Source organism: Jaminaea rosea, assembly GCF_003144245.1.
Source record: "Jaminaea rosea strain MCA 5214 unplaced genomic scaffold BDZ90scaffold_4, whole genome shotgun sequence".
NCBI lineage: Eukaryota > Fungi > Basidiomycota > Exobasidiomycetes > Microstromatales > Jaminaea > Jaminaea rosea.
This window is the reverse complement of record NW_020289978.1, coordinates 754,191-773,081: the sequence shown is the minus strand read 5'-3', so window position 1 is coordinate 773,081 and position 18,891 is coordinate 754,191. Positions and strand designations below refer to the sequence as shown.

At 58.3% G+C, this 18,891-nt stretch overlaps 9 protein-coding genes across 9 annotated transcripts; 5 read left to right on the top strand and 4 right to left on the bottom strand.

Annotated features, from left to right (window-relative positions):
* Window positions 1-386: 386 nt before the first annotated feature.
* On the top strand, window positions 387-1,574 carry BDZ90DRAFT_226629 (hypothetical protein; the record flags this gene model as incomplete). Its single annotated transcript, XM_025504717.1, has 1 exon — window positions 387-1,574. The coding sequence occupies one exon, from the start codon at window positions 387-389 to the stop codon at window positions 1,572-1,574; it is 1,188 nt and encodes a 395-aa protein (XP_025363166.1).
* Window positions 1,575-3,265: 1,691 nt separating this feature from the next.
* Window positions 3,266-4,563, top strand: BDZ90DRAFT_231537 (hypothetical protein). The gene is made up of 2 exons (XM_025505900.1): window positions 3,266-3,648; window positions 3,721-4,563. Exons 1-2 carry the CDS (start codon window positions 3,307-3,309, stop codon window positions 4,453-4,455), a joined length of 1,077 nt encoding a protein of 358 aa, XP_025363165.1. The 5' UTR covers window positions 3,266-3,306; the 3' UTR covers window positions 4,456-4,563.
* A 308-nt stretch (window positions 4,564-4,871) lies between these two features.
* On the bottom strand, window positions 4,872-7,203 carry BDZ90DRAFT_238887 (ChaC-domain-containing protein; the record flags this gene model as incomplete). Its single annotated transcript, XM_025507350.1, has 3 exons — window positions 5,897-7,203; window positions 5,641-5,836; window positions 4,872-5,595 (listed from the first exon to the last, which is right to left on the bottom strand). Coding segments are annotated over exons 1-3 (2,190 nt in total), but the record flags the coding sequence as incomplete, so codon positions are not given.
* A 139-nt stretch (window positions 7,204-7,342) lies between these two features.
* BDZ90DRAFT_231534 (DAO-domain-containing protein) lies at window positions 7,343-9,382 on the top strand. The gene has a single exon (XM_025505899.1). The coding sequence runs from the start codon at window positions 7,400-7,402 to the stop codon at window positions 9,092-9,094; it is 1,695 nt and encodes a 564-aa protein (XP_025363163.1). The 5' UTR covers window positions 7,343-7,399; the 3' UTR covers window positions 9,095-9,382.
* BDZ90DRAFT_259585 (putative ras-related GTP-binding protein) lies at window positions 9,301-10,115 on the bottom strand (the record flags this gene model as incomplete). Its single annotated transcript, XM_025508175.1, has 4 exons — window positions 9,301-9,481; window positions 9,554-9,741; window positions 9,831-9,970; window positions 10,037-10,115. The coding sequence occupies 4 exons, from the start codon at window positions 10,113-10,115 to the stop codon at window positions 9,301-9,303; spliced, it is 588 nt and encodes a 195-aa protein (XP_025363162.1).
* A 512-nt stretch (window positions 10,116-10,627) lies between these two features.
* BDZ90DRAFT_278904 (hypothetical protein) lies at window positions 10,628-12,670 on the bottom strand (the record flags this gene model as incomplete). Its single annotated transcript, XM_025509129.1, has 1 exon — window positions 10,628-12,670. One exon carries the CDS (start codon window positions 12,668-12,670, stop codon window positions 10,628-10,630), a length of 2,043 nt encoding a protein of 680 aa, XP_025363161.1.
* A 1,751-nt stretch (window positions 12,671-14,421) lies between these two features.
* Window positions 14,422-16,230, top strand: BDZ90DRAFT_259583 (hypothetical protein; the record flags this gene model as incomplete). Its single annotated transcript, XM_025508174.1, has 1 exon — window positions 14,422-16,230. The coding sequence occupies one exon, from the start codon at window positions 14,422-14,424 to the stop codon at window positions 16,228-16,230; it is 1,809 nt and encodes a 602-aa protein (XP_025363160.1).
* Window positions 16,231-16,422: 192 nt separating this feature from the next.
* Window positions 16,423-17,852, bottom strand: BDZ90DRAFT_259582 (protein prenylyltransferase; the record flags this gene model as incomplete). The annotated part of the gene is made up of 3 exons (XM_025508173.1): window positions 16,423-17,111; window positions 17,175-17,643; window positions 17,733-17,852. 3 exons carry the CDS (start codon window positions 17,850-17,852, stop codon window positions 16,423-16,425), a joined length of 1,278 nt encoding a protein of 425 aa, XP_025363159.1.
* Window positions 17,853-18,030: 178 nt separating this feature from the next.
* BDZ90DRAFT_213241 (riboflavin kinase) lies at window positions 18,031-18,875 on the top strand (the record flags this gene model as incomplete). The annotated part of the gene is made up of 4 exons (XM_025504162.1): window positions 18,031-18,266; window positions 18,432-18,534; window positions 18,608-18,710; window positions 18,784-18,875. Coding segments are annotated over 4 exons (534 nt in total), but the record flags the coding sequence as incomplete, so codon positions are not given.
* Between the last annotated feature and the right edge of the window lie 16 nt (window positions 18,876-18,891).

The window sequence follows — 18,891 nt, the reverse complement described above, 5'->3', positions numbered from 1 at the left end:
CAAGTCTGGGGCTGCCAGCTTGTCTCTGTGGCTAGATCAGCTAACAACACCTGCTGTTCTGGGCCATACGGCTGTCCGCCTCAGCCAGCTCCCCGCACGAGAAATACGCGTACGGCCCAGCGAGTGCGAGAATCATTGCGAACGCCGACTCGTGAGTACTTTCGACGTCTCTGAACACGATGATAGCCTTCAAAACGCTCAATTCTGCCCCTTGTCCAGCGGAACCTCCTACCGCCAAGTACAACATGGCGGTCCATTGTCGCCCTTATCTAAAAGGGGACCAGCCAAGCGCAGCGCCTCCTAGAGGACGCCCAAGCGCAGCAGTGAAGCTACCAGTCTTCAGAGGGACGTTTGCCACTATCTATTCATACACGACGAGGACGGATATGGAGGAAGCAGTCCGTCGAGAAGTCCGACGCCAGACCAATGAGCATTACTCTCTCCAAGAGCTCTCGCCAACCTTTCAAGTAGCTGGCACCCTATTCAGCACGCCTCTGCAGTGCGAGAGAGACGCAGAGTGGGCAGAGTTGCTAGCAGCTCTCAACGAGAAGCCTAACAAGCCCCTTAACGTCTTTTGCGACATCCCAATCGACCCTCCACCCCTGCCAGAGGCGCCTCCTGTCCTTGCACCAAGCGACTCGGTATCCCAGGCAGCTGGGCCGTCTTTGGAGGTAGTACCGGCCACGCAAGAGTCTGTTGCGCCTACTCCAACCCCTCAGCGTGCCCCTAGACGCTCTAGAACGGCGCAACAGCTGGAGGAGAGGGACGAGTGGTTGGTCGCCGTCAAAGCTAAGCAGGCGGAGATCGAGCAGGAGATCCCCAGATGCGAGGAGCACAGCAAGCATCGCAACAGCGACGTCCGCTGCTATCTCAACTTCCATGGGACGCATCATCCTCTCGACTTGCACCTCATGTTCCAATGGGCGATAGCCGCTTACGACGGGCACGCCTCGGACACCCAACCGCCAGACGATTTGCTGGTAAAGAGCCTTGATAGGGTCTCAGAGGCCCGGGGGATCCATGCAGCCAATAGATCAGCATGTTCTCAAGGCCAATCAAGCCATTCGTCGTCCTCTTCTGGCCCCCAGACGCCTAATCAGCCCGGTCAACGTCCAACCATGGTAACGCCTTCTCCGGGTAGCCGTACGGCCCTGGGCCAGATGAGCTCAAACGCCGTCGCCGCGGCGCCCGCGGCGCCCGAGCGTGTCCCTGGGCCCAAGATCTCAGTCTGGGCCTTTGTTAAAAGGCTCGATCAGGGTGGCGAGAGGCTAGCAGCCCGGCTGACCAAGGGGGGGATTACCACCATGTCGATGCTCGCCAAGGCCAAAGCTCGAGGCGCTCTAGGGGCTTTTTCGTTAGGCGTTTTGGAAGATATCATCGTCGAGGGGTGGGTAGAAGAGTGGTATGATAGCGACGAGCCAGGCGAGATGACCTTCGCTCAGGCGGCAAGCATAAGAGAGGCCAAACAGTATGGCGACGGTGACGCCGTCGACGCTAGCGTCGACGCTAGCACCAGCTTGGATGAGCCAATCGAGGGTCGTTTGCTCTCTAGTTTCAGCTCGCAGCATTTCTAGGATGTGAAGCAGTCTTGTACTGATTGGTTCTGCATTGCTAGACTCATGTTAGATAGTTGGAGTACCTGAAAAAGCTCTCTACATCGCCTGGGGTGATGGTGCTCAGCGCCTCTCTAATCAAGGCCTTCAGATCGCCTGTCCGCCCCTTCTTTTGGATGTATGCTTTCATTTTGGCAAAGCACTTCTCAATGGGGTTGTAGTCGGGGCTGTACGGGGGCAGATAGAGCACCTTGCAGCCTGTGGAGACGCAATCGTCGCGGTCAAAGGAGATGGACATGGTGAGCACGGTGAGACGGATTCTAGACGCCGATGGTAGCGAGGACCCCCCTCGGTTCCCATGCTGCGGCAGCCGATCGATGCATCCAGCCTATCGAGCGCTACAGGCGCCCGTCCGCATTCAATGGTACTGCTCCGAGCTCGATACCATGCATGGATCGCCCAGGAGAAGTCGCCGTTGCTACCAGCCGCCAACACCTCCTCGTCGTCTGCGGGATACGGCTGCACGCCGTCCAAGATGATTTCACTCACCGTGAGCCTCTATGAGCCCCCGCACAGCTGGCACGTGGTGTATCGATGCATTATCCATCACTATCACGCTGCAGGGTCCTGGATAAGCCTGACATTCAGGTAAAAGGACGTCCTTGAGGTATGTGAAGAAGGAATCGCCATTCATGCTGCCTGGATGCAAATAGGTGGCAAATACGGGCCGATCGAGCGAGCAAGCTGGTAGGACCGAGTAGCGCTGACCTCGGTGGAACACCGCCCGTTGGTAAGCCTTCGTCCCCTTAGGGGAGCGCCCATAGCGCCGAACAGCGTTGCGCCAGTCGACGGCGGATTCGTCGATGAAGACCAGCTGTCTGGGGTGGTACTGCCCCGCCTCCTGGACGTATTCAGCCCTGAGCTGCGGCGATTGGTCTTGGGCGTATCGAAAGGTGACCTTTCTAGTGTGTCCAATGCGCTTCAGCGTCTTGGAGAGCGTGCTGAGCTGGAACATGGGGTGGCCAGCTCTGACTAACAGTCCTTGCAGCTCCTCGAGGGTGGCGACGCTCGAGCGCAAATAGACTGATTGGATGTAGTGAATAGCCCAGCTCTGGAGAGCACGTGGCCTGCCTGATAGCCTACGTGGCTTCTTAGCTTGCAACGCCTTCTCGTTATCTAACCACTCTTGCCGCAGTCGAACGCCGGTACGGTAGGAAAATCCACCATGGTGCTCGATGCTTTTGAGGGTGAGTATGCCGCTATCGACAAGCCTCATGGCAAACACCTTGAGATCATCGCTCACAGGGTGGTAAGGCATGATGTGGAAGGCTTCGAGAGGAGTTTGGCTTAGGCGGATGGATGGCTACAGAGCTGCTCGCTACCGTGTGGACAAGGTAGATAGCGGTTGGGGATGATGGCGCTAGCGACTCGAATATTGGTCGAGAGTGGATGGCTAGGGTAGCGTTGGAAAGCTCTCGGTCTGGACTATCGATATCGGGCGGCCAGAGCTGGATTGACTTAATAGATATGTGGTAACGAGGAGGAGAGAGGTTATCGATGGTGTTGATTTTCTACAAACATGCGTGATGTTGGTATGAATCGCGCCGCGATTTTACTAGTAAATTAGCTGGCGTCGCGCGGCAAGCCTTTTCCCAACCGCTCTCCTCCAGTCGACAAAGTCGTCCCAGTCCGCCCGACGGACAGACGCAGCAAATGGCAGCGCTCTTTCTCCACGACTTCCTCGTCGAGGACAATGGCAAAGAGGAAGCGCTACACCGAAAATGGCAACAGCGATGGACAAGGCGCCACAGATGGTGGTAGCGGAGGCGATGAGCAAGACTACGGCAACCAGTCCCTACCGGTAGCCGTCTTGCCGCCAGATTTCGATGGCATCCCACTCGATGGAGCCACGTACCTCGCCATGGTACGCCAAGAGGCCGCAACGCATCCAGCTGTCTTCACCGCAGCGCATAATCCCTACGCCACCATCGCAGCCGTCCCATCACTACCCGCTGTCAGTAGAGCGACGGAGCTAGGCATACCAAGCGAAGAATGGCGCGACGCCTTCCTCGAACGATTCAAGGCCATGAGAGAGGTGAGTATATGCGGTTCCTCATCCTGTTCCTCATGCCTTCAATGCTGATCATACCCCTCTTTGCCTGCGCAGGCCCTTTCCCTCACCCCGTCCACCTCTCTCAGTCGCAATAATGTCGCCCGCATGCCCAAGCCACGATCAAGCGATGCGGGTAACAAGGCGTGGTTTCGCTTCATCTTTGGAAGGGAGCGACCGACAGATCAGAATGGAGAGATGATTGAAGTGGATGGCGACGAGGGCCCTGAAGGCGAGGAAGACGCTGAAGAGAAAGTAGAGGCGCAAGGAGGCGAAGATGAAGCAGGCTCTTCAACTGCTCGTCCCCCTTTGCAACCAACCTCCTCGCTGCTCACTCGCTTCACGACTGGGCAGATCCTCAGCCTGCTGCATCATCTGCCGTACTGGTTCACCATCCGACTCGAGCGGCAATCAGTCGACGCGCCTTCAGCTCACCCACCAGCTATCCCATCTCTCCTCTCACAATGGTGCTTCGCCCTGCTGGCGAAGCTAGACACACGACTGGTCTCCGACGACATTTCCACCCTGCGGACCCTAGCGAGGGCGAGCATTGCTGCTGTTGCGATGAGGAGGCTGCAACTGAGTGAACAAACTGATGACGAGACGGACGAGGGGGAAGATGAGGAGCAAAGGGCCGAAGCGGGAGCATGGACGGTCGTCAATATTGTTGCGGGTCTTTGGGGCCAAACTGATCTGTGGGAGTCAGCTGAGGAGGATTTGGGAAGGATCCCAAGGAGACAGAGAGGAGCAGAACTCTCGTCGGCAGCGGGAGCGGCAAAGACGAGCGAGTGAAGAAACAAGGCGCCTGCTGCGACGCCTCACATTGTATCATTAGCACATCAGATGACTCTCTATGCCCCTCTCTAGGATCCAATCTATCAGCCTGCATCGCGGTATCATCGCTTTCCCTTCTTCCCCTTCTTGCCCTTTACTCTCCCAAAGTCCTCGTCGTCACTTCCTTCTCTGGAAAGGTCAGCCGGCGTGTACCCTTTGGCGAGAGCGTGACCCTTATCCCTCACGTGAGTGAAGAGCTTCGACCGAGAGTCGAAGCCTTGCCCGCAGACGTTGCACTTCTCTTTACCGCCCTTGCCGCCATCCTTGCCCTTCTTTGCGCGGCGGGACTTCTTGCCATGGCCCACGCCTTCATCATCCTCGTCGGCACCCTGGTCATCAGGCTTGCCGAGCAGCTGTGCCAGCTCTGCTCCCCTCCCTTCGCCGTTCTTCGCCTCATCCTCCAAGCTCTTGACCCTCCTCTCAAGCTCAAAGAGATGGCTATCAACACTCTGCGGGCTCAACTTCCTTGTGACCGCCGCGAGATTGAGCAGATACTCGTCGTTCCGTCCTGACGGTCCTTGGCAAGTGAAAATCCGCTCGGCCAGTTCCGGTAAAGGTGAAGGGCCAACGAAGGCTTCATTGTCCGGCAGGCCGACGTATACGAGGGTGTCGCGTTGCAGAAGTGTGGGCTCGTCCTGACCTTCTCTCGAGCTGGAGGACGGAAAGCCCCAAACATCCACGCTTTGGGGTGAGTACCCATTCTTCTCCCTGTGATCGAGGTACTCTCGGACCTCCGTCGCGAACTCTCCATCGATTGTGTACATCACCCCCCAGACAATGTCCCCCTCAGGACTCTCGTCTGCGTCCTTGAAGCTATGCCAGTCTGCTGCGGAGATCAGTGTCACCACCCGTCCGGGACGGGCGGGCGTACCACGGTGATCGATGGAATGCTGGGCGAATCGGCGAGTGAAGCCTTTGATGAAGCCTGGTTGCGAGTGCGTCACATGCGGCGGAGGCTTCCAAATGAGGGAGCCGAATCCGAAGAGGGTGAAGGCGTTGAGTGGGAGGGGCTCGCCGAGAGGAAGGGGATTGTAGCTTGGCTCCCAGTTGGTTGCGTCGAAGGGTGTGGGCGGAGGAGGGCTGGCAGCGGCCCCGTTGCTTGCAGTGGGAGATTGAGCAGGTGCGGACTTGGCCGCCTTGGACTTGGATGGCGCTGGTGCTTCAGGAGGCTCAAATGCTGCCTCCGCTGCTGCAGCCTTCATCCTCTGTTTTGCCTTCTTTCTCGCTTTCTTGCTCATCCCAGCGAAGGCCGTCCCTTCCTCGTCTTCCGCTGCGTCCTCATCCTCCTCTAGGTCCATCGCCTGTACGTCGTGAGCTAGCGCAGCGTCCATGTCAGCCGCTGCGTTGAGTCCATTGCCGCCACTCTCCTGAACCACTTCCTCTGCCGGCGAGTCGAGACTGAACTCCTTGTCTTCCTTCATCATCTTGCGCTGTAGTGCTCTGACTGCCTTCTTGTGCTTAGCACTCTGCTCGTGATTCCGGAATGCGGCTTCGCTGCGGAAGATCTTGTCGCAGGCTACGCAGTCCCAACTTGTAGGCTCGTCCTCCAAATCCTCTTCGTCGTCGCCATCGGCGCGTGGTGACCCTCCCTCAGCACCGCTCTGGCTACTGCCTTCTCCGACGTCGCTCTCATAGTCCTCCCCCTCCGACCAAATATCCTCCGCCTCATCTGCAACCTGCCAGCTCTGCGCCTGAAAAGCATCGGCGCGGGCTTGTCGCTCCATCTCCATTCTGGCCACGTACGCCTTGCGATTAGCTTCTGCCTCAGGCCCACTCTTTGCTTTCTCTTGAGCCTCCTGAAAAGCCTTATATCGCGGATCCCGCTTCCTCACAAACCCAGCAAGAGCGCGGACAGTATCGTTGTACTCTCGCCTTCCTGCCTCTCGCGCACGCTTGTTCTCCTTCTCCATCAAGCGCTTCACCCGTCTGTCAGGAGCTTCAGACAGGCGATACTGGTCCAGCCATCCCATGCTCTTTCGAGTCTGAAAGTTGAGGAAGTAGTTGTAAAAGTCGCGTGCCGGCGTCTGATGGATCGTAGCATCATCCCTGCTCTTCTTGCTACCAGAGGCGGCAAAGGGTGTATGCGAGTAGCCGAAGGAGGGGAAAGCGCTTCGCGGCGGCGGGATAGCATCTTCGCCATCCTCTCCCGGGTAGACGGCGGCAGCGATTTCTTCTTCGACCAAACGCTCAAACAGGCGGCGGTACGTTGCAAAGAAGGACGAATCCGAGTCTGTCGTATCCTCTGCCAGACTTGGATCAAAGAAGCGCATGAGATGCCTCGGCGTCAAGCCAGGACTAGAGCTGCCTGCCGGTTTAGGCGCTTCTTTGCCTTCTTTGAAGCTCTGGAAAGCCTCCTCATCCAAACCATCATCATCGAACTCGCCGTTGAGGTAGCGTTGCCTGTTGTTGTCGTACCAAGCGCGCTCCTGCTCGTCCGAGAGGATATCGAATGCTTCTTGTAGCTTGTGAAAGTACTTTGTTGCTTCGTCAATGCGATCGGGGTTCTTGTCTGGGTGGTGCTTAAGGGCCAGCTTGCGGTAGGACCGTTTGATGTCGTCTGCGCTCGCGTCTACCTCGACCTGGAGCAGCTCGTAGTAGTCGACATGCTCCGGCGCAGCCTCGCCGCTGACATTGCCTGCCTTTGCTCTAGCCGACTGCGCAGCTCCCATGAGAAGAAGAAGAAAGCAGCGGTGGCAATGGGTCGAGTGCGGAGAGAAAGGAAGAAGTTGAATGTCGCCCCGGAGAGCAAAAGGCGGAGGGCGGACTGCCAAGCCGAGATGCGGCGAAAGCTCAGGCCCGACCACAAGCAACACACATTGCCGGCGGCCTGCATACATTCACTTCTTGATTTCCTTATCAATCCTGTCCCCTCGCCATTCTCAGAGGGCAGGCGTAGCCAAGAATGCTTCGCTCATCACGAGCTGCGAGACTGGCTTTACGCCACGATCAAGTACGATGTCGCTGTTTCTCGACTTCCTTTGCCACCCACGATGCTGGCTCTCCCAACCTTCCACCTCTGCGGGCAACGCTACCCCACAATCGCTATCCTCCACGCGAACCCTCCATGCAAGTGGATCACCTCGTCATCGGTGGCGGAGTTGTCGGTCTTGCTACCGCAGCAGCTCTCGCTCGTCGTTACCCTGACAAGTCGACCTTCCTCGTAGAGCGACACAGGCAAGCAGGGCAGGAGACGTCCTCCCGTAACAGCGAGGTGATTCACGCTGGGCTCTACTACCCGAAGGACAGCTTGAAGACGCAAATGTGCTTGCGAGGAAGGGAGAAGATGTACAGGCGGTGTGAAGAGTGGGGAGTACCGCATAGGCAGACAGGCAAGCTAGTCGTAAGGCCGAAGGGGAGTAAGGACTACTTTGAGAAGATGTTGCAGCATTGCAATTCCCTCGGGGCGCTGGCTCCGCCCGTCAGGCTGATATCGGGGGATGAGGCTAGGCAGAGGGAGCCGGATCTGTCGCAAGATATCGAGTGGGCGGTTCTCTCAGAGCGAACCGGGATTGTCTCCAGTCACGAGCTCATGGAGTCGCTCGAGAGGGAGATCCTCGACGCTGAGGCGGCGGAGCTGGTCTACGATACCGAGGTGGTGAGGATCGACCCTCATTTGCCTGCCATGGAGGGAGTTGCAGGACCCTCATCGAAGCGTGGGAGTGATTACAGCCAAGAAGGTTGGGTAGTGCAGACGGTCACCCACTCCGCAGGCCAAGACGGAGGCGCAGAGGGTGGCGAAAGCGACGCCATCCTCGCCCGTGTGGTCATCAATTCTTCTGGCCTCAATGGGCACCTAGCCCTGAATGCTCTTCTCGCGGAGGAGCGTTTCAGCTCGAACAACAGCGAAGAGGCAATGGGCATGTGGTATGCCAAGGGCAACTACGTGAGCTACAAGGGCCCTGGAACGCGCAACGTCAAGGCGCTCATCTACCCCATCCCCGCCATGAGTGCAAAGGGTGGGCTGGACCAAGGATTGGGAACACACTTGACGCTCGATTTGGATGGGAATATCAAGTTTGGACCCGACACGGAATGGCTCTCGCCACCTGATGCGAAGGGAGGCATAGACTTCTGGGCAAAACAATTGGCCCCAGTCACGTCCGAGGACAGGCTGAAAGCTATGCATGCTAGCATCACGAGCTTCTTGCCCGATGTGAAGCTCGAGGGGCTCAGCCCAGACTATGCGGGCATTCGTCCGAAGCTCGTCCCACCCGGTGGAGGATTCATGGACTTCACTCTGCTCTGCCATCGCTCGCGCGATCTCAAGTCGCAGAAGCTCTGGAGCTACGCTCGCCTACCGAACGAGCAGTTGCACGATGGCGCAAAGCAGTACTTCCGTGGCGAAGTCAACGCGCTTGGTGGAGAAGGTGGGCAGGCAGGAGGGACTATGCTTACCTTGGCGGGGATCGAGTCGCCGGGCTTGACCAGCTCATCGGCTATCGCTGATACAGTGGCGGAGGTGGTGTCGCGCCAGGTGTGGGGGCACGGAGATGCTGCACGGTCTACTGGTAGGGAAGGTACGGGGATGGCCAAGGAGATACCGAAGGGGGCGAGGAATGATGAAGTGGGGGCTGCCGGGCTCGATGCGTGGGCATAGCGCGGTGCGTACTCAGCGCACGGAGAGAGGGATGAGGCCCTGACATTAATAGTGCGACACGATGAGGACGCCCGTTGACGAGGTAGACTACAGGTGAGGAAACACGGCGGGGAGGAGGAATGATTTGTAGGAAAGCTTGAAGAAGTAGTTGGCGGAGCATCGTCTTGCGCATAGAAGTTCAAAGTCATGGAGAGATGTCCTAGCAATCACATCACGGAGCACTTGGAAGGCTGCGGCTCCGGCCCGCCTTCGGTGGTGCCCTTCTCCGTCTCTGCGAGCATGAGCTCGAAAACCTTGGCTACGTTGGCATTGTGGCGTGCTGAAGTCTCTGTCCATGCGGCTTTGAGCGAGGCAGCGAGCTGCTTGCCCTCTTCCTCGGAGACTTGCCTATGGAGCGATGAGCGTCGAGTGGGATTGGTCAGTCTTCAGCTGTGATGTCAGTCGCGGAGCCGCACGCACCTCTGCACATGCAGATCGCTCTTCTGCCCAACGACGACGCAAGGGATGGTCTCCGTGCCCGTATAGTTGAGGATCTTGTCGTAGACGGTCTGCACCATCTCGAAGCTGGAACGCAGCGCAATTGAGTAGACGAGCACGTACCCGTGGATGCCGATGGCGTGGCGTGAGTTGAGAATCGAGTACTCGTCCTGGGCATGAGCAGAAGGAGGTGGGTGGTATCAAGCGATCAGTGATCACAAGGTTGTCTGCACATCAACGGGTGGAGGGTGTCGCTCACCTGTCCTGCGGTGTCTATGATATCACAGTCGTAATCTTTTCCCTTGTATTTGATGTTTTTGTTGAAGACATTCTCGATGGTGGGATAGTACGAGTCGACGAATGCGTCCTCGACGTATCGGACAACCAGGGACGACTTGCCTGCGAAGTGTACCGAGAGGGGTGATAAGCCGTATCCTCCTTAATCAGCACGCCGCTAATGCTCACCGACTGATCTGCTTCCCAACACAGCGAACTTGCGCTTGGGCTTGTGTGACGGCGGAGACGTTGCTGAGGAGGAGGCCATTATGGTGGCTGTGTTGGTGTCCGATGCTGGGAGGAGGCAAAGGGTTGCAGCAAGGGAGCGGAATTGGATCTGCTTGAACGAGTAGTTCCTTCTTGTGGGCACTGATCTGAGACTCTGATCCAATGCCCGCTGGCGAAGCTCTCTCGAATATCAACGACGTCGAGATGACGAGGATGCAACGACGAAAAGGAGGAGCAGGATCCAACACCGGCTGCTGACCGACGACCGGGAGCAACGAACAGCAATGAATCGGGACCACAGACTCGCCGCCTTGGCCGATGGAGTGCACCTCGCCTTTCCGCACCCGCACGACAGGCAGAGGCAGAGGCGCGCCTCCTCCACGCTGCAGAGAGCCACTTGAGCCATCCCCGACAGAAACGAAGCCAATGGCAAAGCGCGGCGCTTTCATTGATGAGCCGCGAAGCGTGGTAGGCAGGGCACACAAGTCTCAGCAGTCGATCAAACAAGCACGAATGGTGGGATAGGCTTGGACATTATGCGCAACTAGCGACCTAGCGTAGCGCTGCCCCTCGAGGCACACAGCCAACCGCCTTCATCATGTCAGCCGCATACCCATCCGCAGACCCAAGCTCGTGAGCTAGATGAGCGCATCGCACCTCGATGGGCGTGCCGCGAGATGTCAGCGCCTCTTCGACCTCCTTGATGGACAACGCCTCACGCCTGAACGGTGGCTGACGAGCGCGTGATCGCGAAGAGCGCAGTTGTGCGAGCGTTCGCTCGTACGCAGCCGCAGCGGTTCGAGGAAAGTCGTCCTGCCTGCCGTGCCAGCTCTCCACCTCCTTTCCCATCGTCAAGAGCCGCTTGAACGGTCGGCGTACGCCTAGCACCACATCTGTCCATGCTGTGGGGGCGTTTTCATTTCTCGCTGGGCTTAGGGTGCCTTCAGCGCTCGGTTGTCCCTCCTCCTTGAGCATTTGGTAAGGGGCCAAAAGCCGATCAACAAACGCCAAGAGTCGCTCCCTCTTCTCCCTTGCTTGCACCGCAGCCGGCTTGGATTCATCCTCCTCGTACGGACTGTCAACCGTGAAGTTAAGCCCCCCGGCCGAGAAGCCTCCGCCCATATGGTCCGGCACAGAGGCGTGCTCATTGGGCATGCCTGCCTCCTTGGAGCCGGCGAGCGCTGGCATGGGGTTGACAAGGAGAGTATGATCGCGCAGCCAGGTGCAAATGGATTCGAATGACCAGCTGAGCTGTGAGCCGAGGGCATATGGTTGGGTAGCTAGGGTAGTGGACGCGGCTTGGCGCATCGCTGCACCGAGAGAATTGGACGTGCCTGGTCGCTCGCTACCTAGCGTCCCATCGGCCAATAAAGCCTCATTGCGTCGCTGCCTTTCCTCGCTCAGCGCTGGCCTGAAAAGGGGTGTCAATAACTGGCTAGCTACAACGTCGGCTCCTACGGCGTCCAGCTCTCCGCTCTCCTCGTCGTAGAGCAAGCCCGCAAAAGGCACAGCGCCATACCCTGCCTTTGCCTCGCACCACGCCTGGATGTCCTCAAGAAGGCGTCGTCCAACGAGCGTGTCCATGCTAGCCTCTTGACCGCAGTCTTGACACCGTCGCCGCCAGTGGCGTTGTACGAGGCCTCGCTGAGATGATGGACCTGGAGAGTCGAGGGAGGTACCTGCAGCCGCAAAAGGGACAAAGGCGGCAAAGTCGCAGCGAGGAGAGGGACAGCGCACGCGCAGGCCGCGAAAGAGGGAGTCGGAGGAGGTGCCTACATCGCCGAGGCGGTAGGATAGCTTCGTTTCTCGCTCCCAGCTTGTTTGAGCCTTCTCATTGAACGTGGCAGATTCGCCCAGGCGCTGTAGTGGCAGGCTGTACGAGCTGAGCTTGCTCAGAGGGCTGCCTTGTCGTGCTGGTTGCGCAGCTGCCGAGCCAGCCATCATGCTGGCCCAAGCCGTATAGACGTCTGCTGGAGGCATGACATCGGAGGGTGGCTCTCGCTGCGATGGTGACGAGGAGGATGCTGCTGAGCCTGACGGCGGAAGCACGTTGATGCAGTACGCCTCGAGCCTTGCCATGCTCTGCGCGATCATCGCTGACCAAAGCAAGCCCAGATCGTTGAGCTCGGCGAGGGGACGCTCTGCGCTGTATGCTGGTGGCAAGTCCAGGCCATCCCCAGTGTCCTGGAACCTCGGTGTCTGTGCTGGTCGCCCATACGCTGGCAAAGCACCAGTCCCATCCTCGACTGGGCTTGACAAGCTTGCTTCGCTCTCACCTCTCCCGATCTCGGGTCGATGCACATCGCCTTGCGCCGGGCCAGTGGTAAGCTCCGACCCCGCCGCTGTTGTCCTTTGCTTAGCCTCGTCCCGCAACTTTCTCGCAGCAAGAAACAGGGCGAGGACGTGAAGGACATCAGCTGATGAGACAGAAGCTGATGCGCGCGAAGGCGACAAGGAGGAAGATCCCGCCACCCCCTCACCCTCTACGTCCCGTTGCAGCTGCTTCCTCTCCTGTCGCTTTGCCTTGAGCTTGTCGGCAAAGGCCGATACTTTGGGTTGAGCTGCAATGGCTCCTGCAACGAAGAGACCGGCCATGATGTCGTGTGACTCTTTGTGGCGTTAAGGAGCAGCGAGATGGGATGGTAAGGAGGACGGACAGCAAGAGCGGAATGCCAAGCTCATGCTGCCGCTGCGCTGCGAGGTCTGTAGTCGGCGGTCCACCGCATCTCTCTCACAGGTGGAGGCCGAGGGCCACGAGCACACATCTCCCTATGGCTAGCTATCGATCTCCTTGCGATGGCGTCGACGCATCGATCATCTTCATTCAAGGAGGAGGAGCGACGCCACAAGAGCAAGATGAAGATGATACCCCGCGACTGCGCAGCCTTTGGTTGCATGGAGAACGTAGGTATCGAGAAGCCAGTCCAGAATGAGCAAAAGCGGGTATCGCCCGAGATTTCGCTCCGCTGGATGCCATCCCGAGCGATCCTTCCCACGGGACGCGCCTCTAGCCACGACATTCATCGTCTTCGAAAAGCCCCTGGTGGCGCAGAACATCCTTGTCGTAACTTGCTAATGTCTGGACCCGCGACCCCCGTGCACCCCCTTCTCGTGGGCTCTTCTCACGTACTCATTGTGTCGCGTCGCGTCGGCGATGCGACCAGTCGATCTTCCCACTCGAGTCGCGACTGCGATGAATCCCGCTGCCTCCTCATTCTCTCGGCGATCAATTGATGTCAAGAGTTGGCCAGACCCCGCTTCATCCTCCGATCTGGTAGTGAGCAGCAGGTCAACGACCGAGGTGGGCTGAGGCGGAGAGCCCGCGTGGGCAACGGGCAAAGACCACGGACAGTTGAGCCGCGAATGGATTTGGGTCTCCCCGTTCCTCCAGCCGAACCAAAGCCGCGAGTCGACACGCAAGGGGCTCGCTCTATTTCGCATTCACTTCCCGACTGGCCTGCCCTTCACACCACGCCCATTCCCCCTTGGCGAACGACTCGTCAGGACCATGAGCGCGACCAGTCTTGTGGCCGGCACATCACCACCTTCGGCAACGATGGGCGACAGCGAAATAGAGTGCCCACCGGACCGCGTGCCAACCTTGTTTTTCACGGCCCGCTGAAGAGCTGGGCAGAGAAACGTGAGGCCGAGAGAGCTCAGACGGTACGATGACATGAGGAGAGCCCGATCACCCTTGCTTTGGCGTGCGGGGAGCGCTGCGCAAGCGTGAGCACAGATGAAGGCTCAGCGCGGCTAGCCAGCTCTAGTCGCCTTCGCTAATGAGTGACGCGTAACGAGAGGAGGAGCGGGCAGTAGCCAGGTACCAAAGGAAGAACCATTGACTTGGGCTTGCCCACTCAATTGCGCGGGCAGCAAGGGGCTTCTCTGCCCGGAAGCCGATCAGATTCAAGAGCCATCCTTGGGAATGGAAGCAAGCAAGCAAGCAAAAGCAAAGCAAAGCAAAGCAACGTACGGGCTTCGCAACAGTGGTAGCGAACCTGAGGCTCACGTACCCTGATGAGGTACCGTTCTGGACTGGGCTAGACTCGCCCTCTCTTGGCCCCCCCTGGCGTTGGGGAGACGCACCGGCGGACGTTTCGACTTCGACTCGAAAGAGGAAAGGCTCGCGTATGCCTTTGTGCGGGGTGTCAAATCAAGTGTTGGACGGACGAGTCGAGCGTTAGCTCAACCATCCTTGATAAAGGCGACAAGCTCGACGCGGGGTCCACAACTGTTTCTCTCGTCCCGTCACAAGCTCCCAAACACCTTCAACTTCAACTCACTATCCAACCCAAACCTACTTGTGGTCCTACTGCTTCGTAATCAGCCGTCTTCAACGCCGAACCATGTCTCAAGTCATGGCAGCGCAGCGACTTTACGACTCCGAGGCGGTCCGCAATGATCCTGATAGGCATGAAGCCGTCTCAGAGCTGTACCGCCAGCTGAGCCGTTTCAGGCTCGGAGAAGACAGCTACCTCTCCTCTTCATCAGCCTCTTCATCGTCGTCAAGATCATCACCTTCGGTGGTCAGGCAGCCGTTGCCTCGCTCCCAACGCTTGGCTGGTCTGGCTCCCGCTCTTTGCCCTCTCTCACCGCGCACGCCCGTGTCAAGCTTCTCGGATACCGAGTCTGAGCTGGACGATCGCGGTGAGGAAGACGAGGAGGATAGTGAAGGCTGCATACCACGGCCCGAAGCTCTCGCCGCTCCCAGGCTTTCGACCTTCCGTCGGGTGTCGCACGGCCTTACACCTTGGCCCGGTGCGATGCCACGAGACTCAGACGCGTCGTCGGCCCCCGACAGCGACGCTGAAGACGACCATGATGATGACGACGATGCGGACACTTACCACGGTTCGCGAAAGAGCTCCTACGCAAGTAGTGGAGCGGCGACTACTGTCGGCTCATCTCTATCACCTTCACGACGCCCCTCATACAAGGCTGGCTTCGCCGCCACGGTAGCTGCGGCCGCCGCAGCCGTCGCAAAGAGGCCGTCCCTCGTTGTTCCTCGCCGACAATCTTCGCATCACATTCAGCATCATACGCTCAAACGCCGCCGAGAATCGCAAGTCAGCGCAATGCAGGATGGTACATTCCTGCTCCTCTCCCCGCCAAAATACGGCAGGCCGAGGGAGCGATGCCAATCCATCTCGCCATCGACGCGTAGCCCTATTCGCAGCTTTGTCGGGACAAGCAGCCCGCTCGCTAGCAGCAGACGACCAAGCACTGCTGCGCCTCTGCTGACTACCTCGTCCGACGTTGCCCCCGGCCCGAGCATGAGCACGGCTGCTAGAAGCCACCGCCCGTCCCTTGGGGAGCGGCGCCCTTCTGCCCCAGACGCGCCAGATGTCTTCGTGTCCACGCCCTCGACTCCAGCAAGACCGCCACGTCGTCACCCATACGCTTCTGCGCCTGCTCAGCAGCAGCTAAAACTCGCCTCACCCCTCTCCAACCGTCACCTGGAGGACGATGAGCTGGCCACGGCCGCTTTGCCTGCTTCCCCGTCACCTCCATCAGGCTGGCGTCTCGAGCCCATCAAGCTCTGCGCGCCGCAAGACTCGCATTTTTACGCCCATCAGCAGCGAAGCCAAGGTGGGCGCGGCGACGAAATGTCGCCCCTTCTCATGAGGAGAGCATCGGAGGTCGCGGTTCATCCTGGTGCTGCCGCTCACAATCTGGCAAATCTGGCGCCTTGTGAGGGCAAGGCGACGAGCACCAGACCAGTACCGAAGGCAATCGCGCCCTTGGTCATCGCCACAGACGTAGACCCAAACACCTCCTTGCTGTCATCGACGACCTCCTCCAGCAGGCTCTCCCCTTCCGCTTCACCCGCTTCAGCGACAACAGCCCATTCTTCGCCTGCCACTCCCTCAGCTTGGGGAACACCGCCTTGCCTCTCACCGCTGCCTTCGCCTTTCCCCTTGGATGGCGCAGCGTACGGCAGCGCCCACAATGGTGGCGCTGCTACGACTCCGTCTTCACCCTCCCAGCATCGCACAGCTGCCTTGTCGCCCCGTTCTGCACCCTCTACCAAGGGCAGGCAGCGTCACGTCTACTCGACTCCCTCCGAGTTCCCGCCTTCGCAAGGTCGAGCCAACCAAAGCGAGGCTGTGCTGCTCAGCTATGAAGGAGAGTCGTGGCTCCTTTGCTCGCCTTAGACTAAGAGCCCGTTACCTCGATCCGCCCTCCAGCTCAATTTTCATTATACCTTCTTCGTCACCACGCTCTCGATCATACAAGCTCTTTCGAGACCATTCGTCGCACGCTATTTTTTACCCCAGTCTTTGCACTCGTATCTTCCGCAATGCATTACGTTCCATAATCACTTCTTCCACCTCGCCGGTCGTCTACTATGAAGTCTTGTCCTGCTCCTTCTCCAGCAAACTTGCCCACCTTCCCCTTCTATCCGGATCGACCTCAATCAGCCGTCTCAACATCTCCCGCCTGTCCCTCCCCTCCCCTCCCCCTTCAATCTGAAGCTCGTTCATCAAGCCCTGGTACCTGATCAACGCCTCCAAGCACCATTTGCTCTCTGGCTCTACCTCGAGCAGCTCAGAGATGCTATCCATCTCACGCTGCAGAGATTTGGCCTGTCGATCCCTTTGCTCTTCAGGAGAGGAAGCTTCGCTGTGATCGAGTTGATCAACAAGCCACGCATGGTACAGCCAGACACTCGAGTCGTCCGGATCGGTGTACATTGCTTGGCGGACGAGGTCGAATTCCTCGTCCAGCTTCTTCCACCTATCGCCGCTCTTCGTCTCTGCAGTCTCGCAACCCCACACCTGCGGTAGCACCAAACTTCTCTGGTGCCATGCGCTGAAGTTGCTAAAGTTTGCTTCGATCTTGCGGAGCGTGTAGGTGAGCTCTGCACGGGCAAGCTGGAGGTGGTGCGTCTGGATTGCGGTGGGGGTGGAGGGATGAGTGAGGGTGAAGGGCCATGAGGGAAGGGATTGAGAGGAGGAGGGGGAAGAAGCGTAGGCGTGGACGGATGCGAGGGCGATTTGCGTGAGGAGATATCGACGATAATCCCAGCCGTGGACTTCGAAGATAGCAGAGAGTCAGCGTCTGTTGTCTCTTCTCTGACTGTACTGGGTCCACTCACAATTCCTCGGATCGAGCTCCAACATCTTATTGACCAGACCCATCTCTCTCTGCCACTTGGCCGCCCTCAGCTTCGCCTGGGCCTCAAGCCCCTCATTCTTCTCGTCGCTACTGGCCTCGTTCGGCATCTCAATCAAGCACCACTTCCTGTGGTTCCAGATCCAGTATACCTTTGGATGAATCCGGAGAGCTTCCTGCGTGAGGGCGAGGTCCTCCTCCAGTAATCTCCGCTTGAGCAGACCCGGTGAAGACGATGATTCTGCTGAAGATGACGAAGCCTGCGGCTCTCTGGCTGCGGCAAAAAAGTCGGGCACTGGTTGGGTTGCTTTGCTGGTCTCGGATAGTCCTACAGCGAAGAGGTTCGAGAGGACAGAGCGACGATAGTTCCATGCCGTGTAATGCTCGGGATTGGCGGCCAGTAGATTCGTGGTGGCGTCGAGAGCTGATTCATCGAGAGCTCCTTGTTGTTTCTGAGCATAGAGGCAGGTGCATACAGTCTGCTTAGCGTCCTGATGGCGACTTACGACATTCTTCCTTCCCCTTTCCCCCGCGTACTCACCGCATCAAAGAAGGCCTTCTCTACCACCAAGTACTCGTCGAGTTTGGCCGCTTCCTTCTTTTTGCGTGCTTCCCTCGCCGAGGCAGAAGGAGGGGCGAGTGATCTCTTGACGCCGTGCATGGCTGGATTGAAGGAAGGGAGAATGGAAGCCGCGCTGCGCTGAGCTCTGTCCGTCCGTCTTGGGCGCGAGAAATGAGCGTGGCTCGAGCGTCGCAACTTCCTTCTTTCACGCCATCACCACGCTCAGCATCTCCAATCAGCAATGACCTCCCCACCCTCCTCCTCTGCTTCAGCCTCGACATCATCAGCACATCAGACACAGCCTCCGGCTTCCTTGCAAGCCCCATCAGACCGAGCCACGCGTCCCTCCATCGTCGGCGAGGACAGTGGCCCCACGCCGCCCTTTCCCATCTACCTTGCCGGGACGGTTCAGCGGGGCTTTGGGCGTGGAGGCAAAGATCTGGGATGCCCCACGGCCAATCTCCCCTCAAAGCTACTCCAGCCGGCTGTCGATGAGCACAAAGGCAGCGGGAGGTCTACGAGCTTGGCAGAAGCCCCTACAGGCATTTACTTCGGTTGGGCGCGATTGCTGAGCGAGGAGGAGGGAGGAAGAGGACACGAATTTGAAGATAGAGAGAAGAGTGAGGCTGATACCAAGGCTGATATCAAGACTGATGAGGAGCAGAAAACGAATCAGAGCGCAGCAGAGCAGCCGTCGCTGTCGCCCATCGATACGCGCGTCCACCCCATGGTCATGAGCTTGGGTTGGAACCCCTTCTATGCTAACAAGACGAAGACAGCGGTACGTAGAGCGAGACTCTTGCCTTGCCCTGGTGAGCAGAAGCTAATCTCATATTATCATTGTGGCATTTAAGGAGGTCCACATCATGCACCCCTTCAAGCGCGACTTCTACGGCCTGCAGATCCAAGTCATTGTTCTGGGCTACATTCGGCCAGAGTACAACTATGTTGACGTAGGTGAGTGCGGCGGCCATCGCTTGGCTTCCTCAGACTACTTTGCTGACTACAAGCGCCTCGTGTGTGCTGTCAGAGGCCCTCAAGAACGACATCGAGACGGACAAGCAGGTTGCCAATCGATCTCTCGAACGGGCCACCTACTCTAGCTTTGCCTCGGATTCTTTCTTCACGGCCACCACAA

Coding starts and splice junctions, on each gene's coding strand:
- BDZ90DRAFT_231537 (XM_025505900.1), top strand. CDS start 3,307: ATGGCAAAGAGGAAGCGCTACACCGAAAATGGCAACAGCGATGGACAA. Junction 3,649..3,720: donor GATTCAAGGCCATGAGAGAG/GTGAGTATATGC, acceptor TTGCCTGCGCAG/GCCCTTTCCCTCACCCCGTC.
- BDZ90DRAFT_231534 (XM_025505899.1), top strand. CDS start 7,400: ATGCTTCGCTCATCACGAGCTGCGAGACTGGCTTTACGCCACGATCAA.